The 14,464-nt window shown below is 44.2% G+C and overlaps 1 protein-coding gene across 1 annotated transcript in view; it reads right to left on the bottom strand.

The window, feature by feature from the left end:
* Positions 1 to 14,114, bottom strand: part of Zbtb10 (zinc finger and BTB domain containing 10) — a 47,775-nt gene extending 33,661 nt beyond the window's left edge. Inside the window, exon 1 of the mRNA XM_028887545.2 lies at positions 13,087 to 14,114. Coding sequence (XP_028743378.1) covers positions 13,087 to 14,058 — 972 coding nt within the window. The 5' untranslated portion in view covers positions 14,059 to 14,114. The remainder of the gene's footprint in view (positions 1 to 13,086) is intronic.
* Between the last annotated feature and the right edge of the window lie 350 nt (positions 14,115 to 14,464).

Below are 14,464 nucleotides of genomic sequence, written 5' to 3'. Positions count from 1 at the left end.
TTCTGCTAAAGATGGCGACATTGCCCTGAAACACTTTTGTCAGCTCAAAAATATATTCATGGTAAACTTAAAAAAATACAGCCTTTAAAAGAAGAAGGAAAGTCGTCTAAGTTTAAGTATCAGTTCCAATGAAAGATTGAAAGGATATGGAACTAGGTGCTTCGCGGTTTGGGGCTCCGTTGGTAAAATGCCTTATTTACCCTAATAGTTGTGCAAAATTTTTACAGTAGCTGGATGACAGAAAGCTACCTATAAAAGCAAACAAGCCACTTTAAAATCCTCAAAACAAGGGAAAGCAGTTTATTAGTATTTTTGAGGTTTTGTCACTGGTTTAATGCAAACAGTGAGTCTGGAGCTGTACCGCTTTTGGCTTTACTAGCTTTTGGCTTTAGAAAAATACTTTATATCACCTAATAGCTGTGCAGTATTTGGCGAAGAGCTTTACAGCAGCTAAATATGGTAATTTCACCCTCAGCGTGAAGTGAAGTTTTTCGGTAGAAAGAACCAAAAATACTGCTGTAATAGAAACGTTTGTCTGAATCGAAGCACTTGGGGGAACTACTATGAAGGGACAGCCTCTAGTTAAAATCTGTCTACTGCTGACAGTGCATCTCTGCCAGTCCGGAAAGGCTGAGAGAACTCGGCAACTTTGGGGTGTGGCTTTGTCCGGAAAATGTTACAGCCCCCTAGCAACAAGTATCACAACTCTATAATGACAACACTCACTAAATCCCAGTGCTTTATAACAAAGCTGACTATAAACTCTTAAACTTTAGAAATGATGTACGTACTTCCTGTCTAGTTAAGAGAATCTTTCTAATACAGATGGTGATAATAATTAAGAGTAAGAAGTAGAAAGATGAAAATAAGATACGTGAGTTTGTAAAAATTCTGTCGTTATATCTGTGTTAAGAATTCTTTAGGTGTTTGCTAAGTTAGATATATGCTAATGGTAGCCTATATAAGTTTGTAAAATAGATCTATAGAGTTCCTTTAAGAATATAAGCTTGTAAGAAGTATCTAAAGTGTCTTAAGACATGTAGTAATAAGCCTGTAAGATGCTAGTTGTAAATGTAAGTTTAAATAAGAAATAAGATGGAATGAATATAAGTATATAAGAATTAATAAGAAATATATTTGCTAAAGTAGTCTATAAAGTATAAATAAGTAGATGTTAATATGTTGTATGTGAGTTTGTAAAAACGTGTAAATGTTGAATATGAGTCTAAATGCTTTGCAAGGCAAAAAATGTTATATGTGAGTTTGTGATAAAGTGTAAATGTTAAGTGTGAGTCTATTAATGTATATGGTGAAAACACCTGAGACACAGGAGATAGTGTCCTAGCAGACTGCAAAGTAGGCAGTCTGAATGGTTTCAAAAGCTCCAGAAGCCGCTAAGAAGCTAAGAAGCTAAGAATGGCGGACACCAGAACCAGCACAAGGCATCCGCAGCTGAGATCCGTGGAAAATCGACCTGACACAGAAAAACCTGAGCTAACAGCAAAAATGGTGCAGTTTAAAATATTACTATACTAAAAAGGTCTGTCTGTGAGAACTAAAATTGTTAACTGCAAAAAGTTTTGGTTGAAAAACGTCTCTTCCTATTTGAAAGTGAAAGCTTGATACCAGAATTTATTTCTTGTTTGAACTTTTTGAACTTAAAATGAGATAAAATTACAATAAGATTTTGGTTATAGATTTCTCATATTTGGAAGGCTAGTACCAGAATTTATCATTTGAATTTTAAGACTTAAATGAAATAAACCATAGAGATTTCATTGCAATGGGACAGTTTTGAGTAATGACCTAGGAATGGTTTTCTGGAATTGGGTTAAAAACGGAACTGTTTAAATGAAGAAATGTATTTCTACTTAGAATCAAGATGCAGTTTTGTGTATGCATATATGCTTTATTAACTGGTGATTTATTAATTGTTTTGTGGAACTGTTTATGTAAAAATGGAATTACTGGGGCTGGAGAGATGGCTCAGAGGTTAAGAGCACCGACTGCTCTTCCAGAGGTCCTGAGTTCAATTCCCAGCACCCACATGGTGGCTCACAACCATCTGTAATGAGATCTAGTGCCCTCTTCTGTATAAATAATAAATAAATATTTTTAAAAAAATGGCTCTGGCTGAGGAGGACAGCAGCAGCAGTGAAAGATAATACCTCAGCTTGACTAGAGAAAAAAAAAGATAACACACGCTATCATTGTATTATGATAAAGCAATGAACTACCACCTGCAGGAAATTGGCTTCATGAAAGGCAACGGCAAAGAGCACATCAGGATTACATGGAATCAATCAGAGGCAGTCAGAAAGAACACAAGCCGGATGAAGTGGAGTCTTTCATGACAGGCAGGAGAATATATCAAAGCCATCCTTGCTAATTTCAAAACACCCACCCTCTCCGCTCGAGGTGAGAACATTGCTTCAGACAGCATGCTGGCTCTGCTGGACTTCTGTGAAGATGCTATGACTCCATTTGTGGGTTTCTTAAAGAATGATTTAGGAATGAAAAAGGTCAGTTTGGGTAAGCACTGTAAGTTAGATCACCAGTGAGAGCAAATGGAGTGTGAGATGCCGTATTCCCTTCTCTACTGGGAATATATTTGCACCAACTATGGCCTGATTTTTGTATTTTGATTCTGGGTCAAGATTCACTTAAACACTACCTTTCAACAATGACAATCAATTTCATATTCAGTTAAAAAGAAACACCTTTATAAAACTAATACAACAAACCAGTTTAAAATAAATCCATATATGCTTGTAAGACTGTGAAATTCAGGAAGAGAAGCAATGGTCAAAACTTACAGGCTCAGGTAGTTACATGGAAGATCAAGCAGAAAAATTGTAAGAGTCACAGAGGAAGAATGACACCAAGGAAATGGTATTTCCCAGACACAACGGGACTGATAGGTTATGAATCAGAGTCTGGGGCACAATACAGAATCCCATCACTGAAAGGGGAGAGTGGGTATGAACTCCCATCCCTAACCAAGAAGCTCCCTCTAATTGACAATCACATGCAAAGGCAAGATTAGATTTCTCCAAGTGGTGTCTCACTTGATGTACAAACCACACTTAAGGACATCCCCTGTGCCCAGTAGTTGATGGCCAGCACAAAAGGAACTCAGTGATATTTTCATAGAATTTTTGTCTCATAAAAAAAAAAAATGGAATTACTTTTGGAACTGGTTTTGTGTTACAAATGGAACTATTTAAACAGAAAAGTTTGGGTTTTCTAACTAGGCTTGAGATTTTTGCTTAAAATTATAGAGAAAAGGGAGAGTTAATATTCCTTAGTCTATTTAATTTAAATTGTTGTTTGAGTGGATTAATGTCATGTTTTGTTAGTAAGAAATGCAAATGGGTATACTAAGAGACTACTTTTAAAGTGTGTAAAGAGTTTTATTAAGAAACAGCTTTTGGATGTTTTGCTAAAAGTTTTCAAAGTGTTAATGGTTAGATTGAAAATATTGCTTTTCAATATGGCAAAGTTTGTAGGAATTCTATAAGTTTGGGTTCCTCTAACTAGGTTTGAGTTTTTGTTTAAAAATTATAAAGAAAAGGAGGAGCTATGAGATTGAATTATGTTCGCAGAAACCTACTGATATTAATGCACCCTGGTTTTGTGGAGTTGAGGAAATGTTTAAGTTTGTGAATACATCGAAGTTTTTCCTATGTTCTGTTAACAAGAAAATTCAAATGACTGAGTTAAAGTTGTAAGACGGAGAAAATTGTTAGCATATATGGTGCTATATATAGTTAATTCAAATGGTTCTGTTAAGAGTTTGCTTTGAGTTGTAAGATTGAGAGAATTGTGACTATGTATAGCAATATTTATGTTAACCTGTTAATGGTAATGACGAAGCTAAGGGATTCTTTAAGTTTGTAGTCGCCTTAAGAGTTTTTGGTTTAGAAAGGGCTTGAAGCAGCTAAGACTGCTGTGGTCACCTTGGACCTAATTCAAGAGAAATGCCATCTATATCATCCTCTACTCCCATACTGGGAGGTGTAACAGCTATGGAGATTGCTGTGTAAGCCATTAATAGTTATTTTTTTATATATTAAGAAAGGGGGACCTGTGGGAGCCCGTTCTCAGGTTCCTCGTGGCTTTACCCAGCAGGTCCACATAGAGGATGATCAGGACCACGGGCCTGAGTGCAGGTGTCTGAGATGGTCTGCACTTGGCTGTGCTGGGGGAGGAGGTCTTTTTCTCCACCCCTTGGCGTCTCTATAAAAACCCTGGGCCAGAGACAGTCGGGGTCCGTTGGAATAGGTTCCAGGCCCTCTCAAGGCTATCCTTTATTTTCTATCTGTTTATCTCCGCAAGATTCTCCGCTATAAATCCTTCTATCTAATATTTCCTGATCTCACTCAAGAAAACTCTGGGGAGCTGTGGGGGTGGTGGGTAAACGCCCCACACTCAGTGACAAAGAACTTGAGTTCAGGGGCTGGAGAGATAGCTTAGCAGTTAAGAATATTTTTGCACCGGGCAGTGGTGGCCACACCTTTAATCCCAGCACTCGGGAGGCAGGGGCAGGTGGATCTTTGTGAGTTCGAGGCCAGCCTGGGCTACCAAGTGAGTTCCAGGAAAGGCACAAAGCTACACAGAGAAACCCTTTCTTGAAAAAACCAAAAGGGGGAAAAAAAAGAGTATTTTTGCTGACTCGGTTCCCAGCACCCATACCATGCCTGTAACTCCAGTTCCAGGGGATCCTGAAACCTCTTTCAGCCTCAGTATACAAGTGGTGCACATACACATACATGAAGGCAAATACTCATACACATAAAATAACTTTTCAATCTTAAGAAAAAAAGAATTTGAGGCCAGCCTTTACTACATGAGAACTTACCTACAAAGGGGGGTGGTGGTGGTAATAATGTAAGGTATTTAGAGGAAACAAAGACCTTGAAACTGCAGAAGATGACTGTTAATGGGAAATGAGACAGCCTGTAAAATAACTTAAGTGATGAAACATGGAAGAAAGAACAAAGAAGGATTACTATCTTGTATCATTCTACCTTGGGGAACTATCCTCCAACTTGCAGACCACTTGTAGACCACTAGCCAAGTCACCTTTTGAGATGAAGGAGAAAAAGCTTAATTCTAAATAATACAAACTTGACCATAGCTTATCATCAACCCATTAGCAATAAAAAATTATCAAGTATTTCCTTCCTCACTCAGAATTTAGTCCTCTTATGATAATCAGATAGCAGAAGAGACATTTTCAACAATCACCAATATGTAAACTTAAAGTACTAAAACCATGAAATTCAGTACTGCTTTTGTTTCAAGAACTCACTAGGAACAACATGTTGAGAGAAAATAAGTTCTGCTTCCAAGTTTAAAAATCAAATTCAGTTTCTAGGATGTGAGGACAAACAAGGTCATAGCAAATATAATCCCAATCTTCTAGTGGTATTAAATTTAACCACTGATGGAAAAAGACACATCTCTCTTTTGCAGTCTATCATCTCTATTGTGCCCTTGTGTGATGATGGTATTCTCTTCTGAGGCTTAAACACCCAGAAAGCCTACTTCTGTTTGGTTTATTTTTCTTCAAGTCAGGGTCTCACTATGTAGCCCTGGCTGGCCCAGAATTCACTATGTAGGCCAACTCAAAGATCCGCCTAAGAGTGATGGGATTAAAGTCGTGTAACACCACACCCACCATAAATTCCAATTCTGTGTTTGGGGAATGAGAAGGTGAAAGTCACAATATCCTGGCATTTTTGGTAATCATATATATGCATCCTCCTCAAATTCTAAACCCACATATGCATTATGCTGGTGTCTCTAAATAGCAACACATACACATTTGATTCTTCCCTACTTAAAATGGTGTTGTTGACCACTAGCTAACAGAATACAATGCACTCCTTTTGTTTTCATTTGGTTTGGTTGAGACAGGGTCTCACTCTGAACTCCCACAGACTTCCTGCTTGAAGCAGTGCCTAGGATTGTAGACACGTTCCACTGCACCCTACAATGCAATCTTTATAGCATGAAGAGATCCTTCGAGATCTGGTGATCTACCTTTTAAAACCTGAGTTTTCACTCTGCTCAGGAATTAACAACCCATCTCTCTGGCATATCAGCACTATTTTCACTCTGCAATAGCAGAACACCCTTTCCTCCTTGGTCAAAACCGAAGTCAGCATCAGTTCCCACTCAGAGTCAGTTTTGTAAGTCTCTCAACCTCTGCAGGCAGGACTCTGAGCCGAACTGTAGTATGTAGTGTCTTCATTGCTTTCAACACGTAACCCTACATGATCTCTATACTATTTCACTGTGACTGCTCCTTGAGGGAAGGGAAGTCTTGCAGGTTTATCTCACGTCTTATACCTACCTAATATAGGTAAGCTTAAGGAGAAAGAAGCCCCTTCTAGATATATAAAAGTGTATACTTCTAGAAATTTGAAAGCCACAAAGGAAACAAACCACCTTTTTTACGAATGAACTACAGAATTATACAATACTAGCTTTCCCTCCTCTCAGAAGACTTTTAAGAGCTGAGGATGTGCGGATCATTTGCTTAGCATATATCAGGCCCAGGGTTCAATTCCCAGTGCAGAATAATCTCAGTGCTCAGGAGGTGAATGAAGAGACAGGAGTTTATCCACAGCTACATAGAATATGAGTTCAGCTTGGGATACAAGAGAGACCCTGCCTCAAAGACTTTCAGGGCCCACAAGATGTCTCAGCAGCTATAAGAGCACAGGTCTGACACTAGATCCCACTGTAGAAGAACCCACTCCTGAAAGCTGTCTTCTCCATACACACACGCTGTGTAGCACACAGGCACCCACACTCCCACACATACGGACATATGTACACACAGAACACAATAAAAAAGACTTTCAGAATTCTTCCTAAGTTGTTAAAAACTAGCCAACCAAGTAAAAGTAAACACCAATCAACCTTTGGGACTTCCTGTTTCCAAAGCAAAGGCTGGCAGCCCTGCCTCACCTTCCTCTTCTCCACCTGACAGCATCGTACTCCAACCAGTCAGTAATTTCAATCCCAGCACTGGGCTGAATCCACTCTTTAATCTCTGGAAAGGTTAACTAAACTTACAATAATAATAATTTGGGTGCATGCTGTAGGCTTAGCAGATGGCACAGAGTTGACGGAACGAGTGATTGGAGCTCTGAGAATTTCACAATTGGGTAGAACGTGCTCTGAACCAAGCTACAGTAGTAATCACTGTAATTAAAGCAATTTTAAAGTCTTTCTGGGCCAAATGGCCAAATTCTGAATGAGATAGTTCCTGAAATTGACTCTGAAGACACTCAATACTATATATACAGACCTCCAGCACCAAACCAGTGAGTTTGCCTTCCCGATACTTTCAAATGGAGGGCCCCTCTTACTCACAAAGCCTCAACATAGATTCACAAAGGATCTTGAGGATTGCTCCCAGGGGCTGTGGACTTAGGCCAATGGCACTTGACTAGCAAGCATGAATGAGGCCCTAGGTTAAAAATGCCTCCCCCAAATAAGAAACCTTTCCCCAACCCAAGCCTGGTGATATACATCTGTAGTCTCAGCAACAGTGACAGAGGCAGCAGTTTAAGAGTTTGAAGTCGGGCCCCATAGGTTGCCAAGCTGGTAAGAGTCTTATCACACCTGACAACTAGTAGTGCACTCTTTAGAAGGCCATAGCTGAGAGACTGACATCCATAAAGCTGTCCTCCAATCCCCACATACATATAGACAAGTGTTTTAAAAATAATAAAAAATATGGGAGTCTGAGGCCAGGCTGAGAAACCCTGCCTCAAAAACAACAAAACTCCTAACTACCACCACCACCAAAACATTTCTCCTTAGCAGTCCTTAACTAAGGTCTAAATAAAAAGACAAATATGGAATCCAAATGCAGGGATACTCTCCTAAAGTTCCAATGACTGGGAAGCAGACAGGAGATCACTGGAGGATTGGACTTCAGCCAGCCTGTCCACCACCACCAAGAAACCAAAAGGACTTTTCTTATCTGTATAAAGCATGAGAAGAAACAGGTCCTGGCAAGGAACATGTCTGTAATTCCAGCAACTCAGGAGGCTGAAGCAGGAAGATCAAACGTGCAAGGCCTGCCTGGGCTTGCAGGGTAAGAGTTCCAGGCCAGCCTGGGCAATACCTTGGTGAGATCCTGTCTTTAAAGTTAAAGTGGGGCAGGGGGCGGCTAAAGATGCAGTTCAATGGTAAAGCTCTCGCCTAGCTTGTGAGAAGCCTTAGCTTCAATTCCAGTACCTGACCTCCAAAGAACGAGAAATAAAAGTGAACTTTAGTAATGTACAAATACCTGCCCAAATGCTCAAAAACCCAGCAGGAGAGAGGATGGCACACGCCTTTAACCCCAGCAACTCAAGAGGCAGAGGCAGGTGGGCATCTGGGAGTTCAAGGCCAGTCTAGTCTACAATATGAGCTTCAGATCAACCTTGGCTACATGATGTGAGACCTTGTCTCAAAACACTAAAAACAAAACAAAACAAACAAAAAAACCAGCATGATACAAGCTGGGAATCCTGTCACTTAGACTGGAGCACTGGGATCTTCTGTAGGATACTAGCCTGGGCTAAAAAAGCACAGTAAAACCCTGTCTTTAAAAACAACAAGGGCTGCTCTTTTCCAAAAGGCTCAAAGCTCGTTCCGACCACCCATCAGGTGATTTACAAGTCCCTGGACTGAGTTCCAGGGGGATCCCAAGCACTTATGTGTACATATCCACACAATACACACACACACACACACACACACACACACACACACCCCTACACATGTAACATTAACAAAGTCCTTTAATAGAAAAAGAGTGCTTGCCTAGCATAAACGAGGCCTCGGATTCCATCCTTAGCCAAGAAAGAAAGAAAATGAGAGCTGAGTGTGTTGACACCCTTTAATCCCAGTACTCAGATGGCAGTTAGGCAGATCTGAGTTAAGAGGCCAGCCTGGTGTACAGAGTTTAAGGACAGCCAGGGCTACACAGTGAAACCCTATCTGGGGGTGGGGGGAGAAAGGAGGAAGAGAAAATGATTGAGGAAGCAGGGTGGTGTGGTGGTTCTTCACATAATCCTAGAAATCCAGAGATAAGAGGCAGGGTGATCATGAACTCAAGGTCAGCCTGGGCTACAAAGTGAGACCCTGTCTCCAAAAGCAAACAAACCAACCTCAGGAGGGAGGAAGTAAACCTTCTGTAGCCTACAGGGTCTCACTATGCAGCCCTAGCTGGCATGGAACTGGTGTGTGCTAAATCTGACTGAGCTCCTGCTTCCTTAATCCCAGTGCCTTCCAGAGCTAGAGGAAGTATGCCACCATGTCCAAGTCAAATTCAATTCTTGCCTGAATTTTAGAACTCTCATGTTTTTCATTTTAAGATTGTGTCTCGGGTAGCCCAGGCAGGCGCGCGCGCGCGCGCGCTCTCTCTCTCTCTCTCTCTCTCTCTCTCTCTCTCTCTCACACACACACACACACACACACACACACACTCTTGAGGATGACCATGAACTACTGACCCTCATGGTCTCATGTTTCCACTTCCCAAGTACTAGGATTACAGGCATAAGGTAAAATTTATTTTATGTGTATGAACACTTTTGCATGCATATGCATCACATCACATTTGTGCCTGCTCAATCCCCTGGGCTGGAGTTACGGATGGTTTTGAGCCACCCAGTGGGTGATGGCAATCAAACTCCATCCTCTGAACAAGTGAGCAATAAGCACTCTTAACCACTGAGCCAACTCTTCAGCCTCCATTTCATTTTTTAAATAAGGAAGCTAATACAAGATACTCTGAAATTACATTAATAATGAGGAAAACTCAAGAATGCCCAGACTGATGGGCCTTGGCCTTAGACAATATGAAAAGGGAATACGGTTGGGTTGGCTCTCTAGAATCAAGAGCAATACCATGACCAATTGGCTTCAAAACTGATGACACAATGGGTGTTGGTGGCACACACCTTTAATCCCAGTGCTCTGGAGGCAGAGACAGGCTGATCTCTGTGATTTCGGGGCCAGCTCGGTCTACAGAGAGTTCCAGGACAGGTTCCAAAGCTACAGAGAAACCCTCTCTCCGAACCCCCCCCTCCAAAAAAAAAATTGATACTGAAAGACTTTGAAGTCAATTTGTGCTAAGAGATGCTGCTGCTGCTGCAATAAAAGACAATTTGTAAAAGATGCCACTGATGAACAAGGGACCAGGACTAACTAAATCTTGGGCCTAGGGAGTGAAGCTTGGCGGTAAGAGCACTGAACCAGCACAGGTTAAGATCCCAGATCAGATACCCAGCACTGCTTCAATACATGTAAACCTTCAGCTGGGTATGGTGGGCATGCCTGGAGTTCTAACATCTGAAAAACAGGTAAGAGGACCAAAGAATGTTGAGAGGTAATGTTGAGGCCAACCAGGCCAGCCGGGACAACAAGGCACTATCTTAGTTTTTTCCTTAAAGTAATCTATAATAAAAATAAGCACGCACGCCTTTAATCCCAGCACTCGGGAGGCAGAGCCAGGCGGATCTCTGCGAGTTCGAGGCCAGCCTGGGCTACCAAGTGAGTCCCAGGAAAGGCGCAAAGCTACACAGAGAAACCCTGTCTTGAAAAACCAAAAAAAAAAAAAAAAAAAAAAGCACGACAATAAATAATAGTATTTACTAATTGATTACGTGTAGATGCTTACGAACTTTCCTACAGTGAATCAAAGTGGAGGATTAGGACCCAAGACGACCTTGGACCCTTACAGACTGTGTTACACTGCCTCCTAAAGGTAATCAAAGGCTACAGAGCAACAACCAGCACCACCACAACAAAACAAGATCAAATTCTGCTCAAAGTACTAGGAAGCTGTCACAAGTATTAACAAGGGAAAGAGGTTTTCAGGTGTTTCTTGGAAGAGCAAGCTATCCCTCCTCTAAGGTTAGCTACAAACTAAGAAAAATGGTGAGGATCAATTCAAAGTGGTAACACCTAAAATTCAATCCAGGAGACCAATATATAACCCGGAAGGATTTAACAGAATGTCCTAAATCAAAGTGGATGGCTCCTAGATGACATTAAAGGGCAGTGTCGTTAGAGATGGGAAGGGGTAATTCAGAAATGAAGTTTAGAAAATGTTTTTACCTAGGAATGAACTCTGAGATCCAGGTACATGCCTGCAGGATACACCCATACTAGTTCTACCATAAGGTTATCCAACTAATCCCCTCTTCCTGAGTTCAGGATCACTGAGCAGCTAATTACAATCTTCAGCCCCATTCATGTTTGCCTACAGAACAGAATATTCTGGAAACAGTACTTGATCCACTGTAGATTAACAAGCTCAGTCCATTTTTTTAAATAATATTTCTAAACTTACCAACACTTGGAAAATTCGGCTTTCCATTTTCACCAGCCACAGCATCTATCATCTGACTAACTACCTTCAGCATTATACTTAACCCTTTAGTGCCTGAAATGCATCTTCTGTAAAACAAAACTACTTTCCAGAATAATGAAAATGAGTCTGGCACACCTAAAACAAGACAAATGTTAGGCCTATCAAACTCCAGGACAAACTCCAAAGGTAGTAATGCAGAAAGCTGAGAGCTGAACCCAGATTTGCTCAAAACTCATCCCTTTTTTCATTACAACACCCCTTATAGGCACTAGTCTCAGCTGTCATCCAGGATTTAAGGCAATTTACTAAAAATGTCTAGGCTTTTTATCTTTAAAATGAGGGGCCTCCAGCAGGCGTGGTGGCACACACCTTTAATCCCAGGAGGCAGAGGCAGGCGGATCTGAGTTTGAGGCCAGCCTGGCCTACAAAGAGTGAGTTCCAAGACAGCTAGAGCTACATAGCAAGACCCTGTCTCGAAAAGGAAAAAAAAAAAAAAAAAAACAGTAATCTTCTGTGCAAACAACAACATCAATTCGAAAACAAACCCTGTTTCCCTGCCTTCTGGGAAAAACAAAACCTCCATGCCTCTAATAACTAAAAGCCTCTAATAGATAAGCTGGGTTACTTGTGTGCCGAAGAAACTATAGTGCACATGGGCTGAGAAACAGGCTCGCTCCCATCAACACAGTGAGGTACTAATACCTGAATGTTGGCTTTCTAAAAATCAATGACTGGCTAGCAATACAAAAGAATGAATTCCACCCACCACCACAAGTTGTCTGAGTCATAAAAAGGAGGACTGATCAACATCTCTTTGCCTTGAAAAGGACTATCAAAATGGTTAGGCTTCTATCTTTAGAGTAAGACCGTTTTAAGAAAAGAAGGAATTAAAACTCATGGGTAGGCTTGTTTTGTAACTAAGGACTGATCGTTTTCCAGTAAGTAAATGAAGTCCAAATCACTTCACATTAAACATTTCCAAAGCTAAGCTTAACACACAGGCAGGCTATTCACAGCAAAGTTTTTGAAAGGGGTAATAGAGTCTCAGAAGAGAAATACGGATAAAAGTAAGTAAAACGTACAATAATTTTACCAAAGCTAGCCTTGGTAAGAAGGTTCAAGTTTAACAGAGATGGTCATCGTAAAATTATTCATGTTATTCAACTAACTTCCTCCATATTTACATATGCCTCTCATATTTCACAGTATCTCGACGGGACACGAGAATTTCTTAAGAGTGGGCTGCCAGTAGCACCAAAGCTTAAGGAAAACTGTTGAATCCACTCTTCAGACTACTTCTGGCACTTTCGTGTATACGAAGAAGGCAGTAGACTGTTCTAAAATCTCCGCTGATAAAAATTAAGTCAACCCTAAGGTTAAAATCTCCAAACTCTTTCGGATTCAATCTCCTAGACAAACCCTTAGTCATTAAAAAGAGAAGCAGCAGCAGAAGATAAATCCAGCGCTATCATTAGAAAACTGTCGTTCCACCCCTCCCCCAATACATCCACAACTTCGGGAAACTTTGTTCCCAGGCTTTCTAAACCCCTACGCAGAAGCTCCCCCGAACCTCTCTCGATGGGAACGACGCCTTCACGCCGGGGACCTTTATTTTTTCTCTCTCCGCTGTCATTTTTCCCCCTGCTGATAACCCTTTCCCAAAAGATCTCCAAAAGAGCGAGAGCAGGCTACTGTACCTGGGCGTTGGCTTCGTGGAGTTTGTGCTCGGTGGAGACGTGGTGCCTCAGGAGCAGGGTTTTCTTGTAGTTGCGGGTCCCTCGCGAAAGCTCATCGTGCCCCAGCGGGGGAAGGTCCACGCTGCCCCCATCCTCGGGGGTCTTTTGGCACCAGCCGCAGAACATAAGGCCGGTCTCCTTGGAGTACCGCAGCCAAGGGAAGTCCTTGAGCCAAGCGGTCTGGAAGGAGCACTGGAGCTTCTGCAGGAGGGACTTGGGCCTCGCGAGCGGGAAGTGCTGGACAGTCTCGCCTTCGCCAGCTCCCACGCCGCTGCCCTCCGCTTCGTCCCCGCCATCGCCTCCCGACCGCCTGCTGCTGCTGCAGCTGCCGCCTTCCGCCCCACTGCCGTCGCCCGGGCTCGCCCCCTCCTCCTCGTCCTCGGTGCTGTCGCTCAGGGACGCGCCGTCCTGCATCAACTCCTTCCCCTCCAGCGCGTCCAGCTCCAGCTCCACGGCCGCCGGCCCTCGCCCATTGAAATGCCTGAGGGGCCACGCCGAGGTCTCCGGGCGGCCGCGGAGGAGGCTGCCATTGTTGCCGAGACCCCCGGCGCCTCCCCCGCGGAAGGCCAGAGTCCGACGGTTCCTTTCCGCTAGCAGGGGGCCCCCCGCGCCGCCGCCCAGCGAGGCGGGGCCGCCCGCGTCCTGAGGGAGCAGCAACTCCTTGGCGTCCTCGGCGGCGGCGGCCGCCCCGGCGGAGGCCTCCGAGTCTTGGGGCTCCAGGCCCTCCGATTCCATTTCCTCGTCGGCCCCGCGCCCATTGGGCTGCAGCGGCGCGGGCGGCGCGGGCTGTCGCGGCTGCGGCTGCGGAGGCCAAGCCGAGGCCTCCCCGCCAGCGTTATTGTTCGTGGGGCCGCCGCCGCCGCCGCCTCCGCCGGTGACCAACCCGCCTCCTCGGAACGCCAGCGTCCTGCGGTTCATTTCACTGAACGACATGGCGCGCGCCTCCGCCGCCGCCGCCGCCGCCGCCCGGTGCCTCGGCTCGCGCCCGGCCTCGGGCCGCGTCCCGCGCGCTCGCCGCGGCTCCCCCAACGTCTCACCCCCGCCCCCGCCCCCGGCGCTGCGCTGCGCTGCGCTGCGCTCCCGCCGGCCCGGCCTCACCCTCCCGCCGCCGGCTCGCGCTCGCTCCCGGGGGCCGCCGCACGCGTCCGCCGCCGCCGCCGCCTTCGCTCGCCGCTGTCCCGGCCGCGTCCTCTCCACCCCCGCCCCGCCGCGCTCCGGGCAGCGTCCCGCGCGGAGAGGTGGGCGGGCGGCGGAGCGGCGAGCCGGGGCGCGTGCGGCCTTCGAAGTTGAGGAGGAGGAGTGCGGGCGCCCCTCCGCTGCCCCGCTTCAGCGCCGCCGC

The sequence above is a fragment of the Peromyscus leucopus genome, chromosome 2, assembly GCF_004664715.2.
Source record: "Peromyscus leucopus breed LL Stock chromosome 2, UCI_PerLeu_2.1, whole genome shotgun sequence".
Classification (NCBI taxonomy): domain Eukaryota; kingdom Metazoa; phylum Chordata; class Mammalia; order Rodentia; family Cricetidae; genus Peromyscus; species Peromyscus leucopus.
Note: the sequence above shows the minus strand (reverse complement) of the source record. Positions and strands in the feature narration are given on the sequence as shown.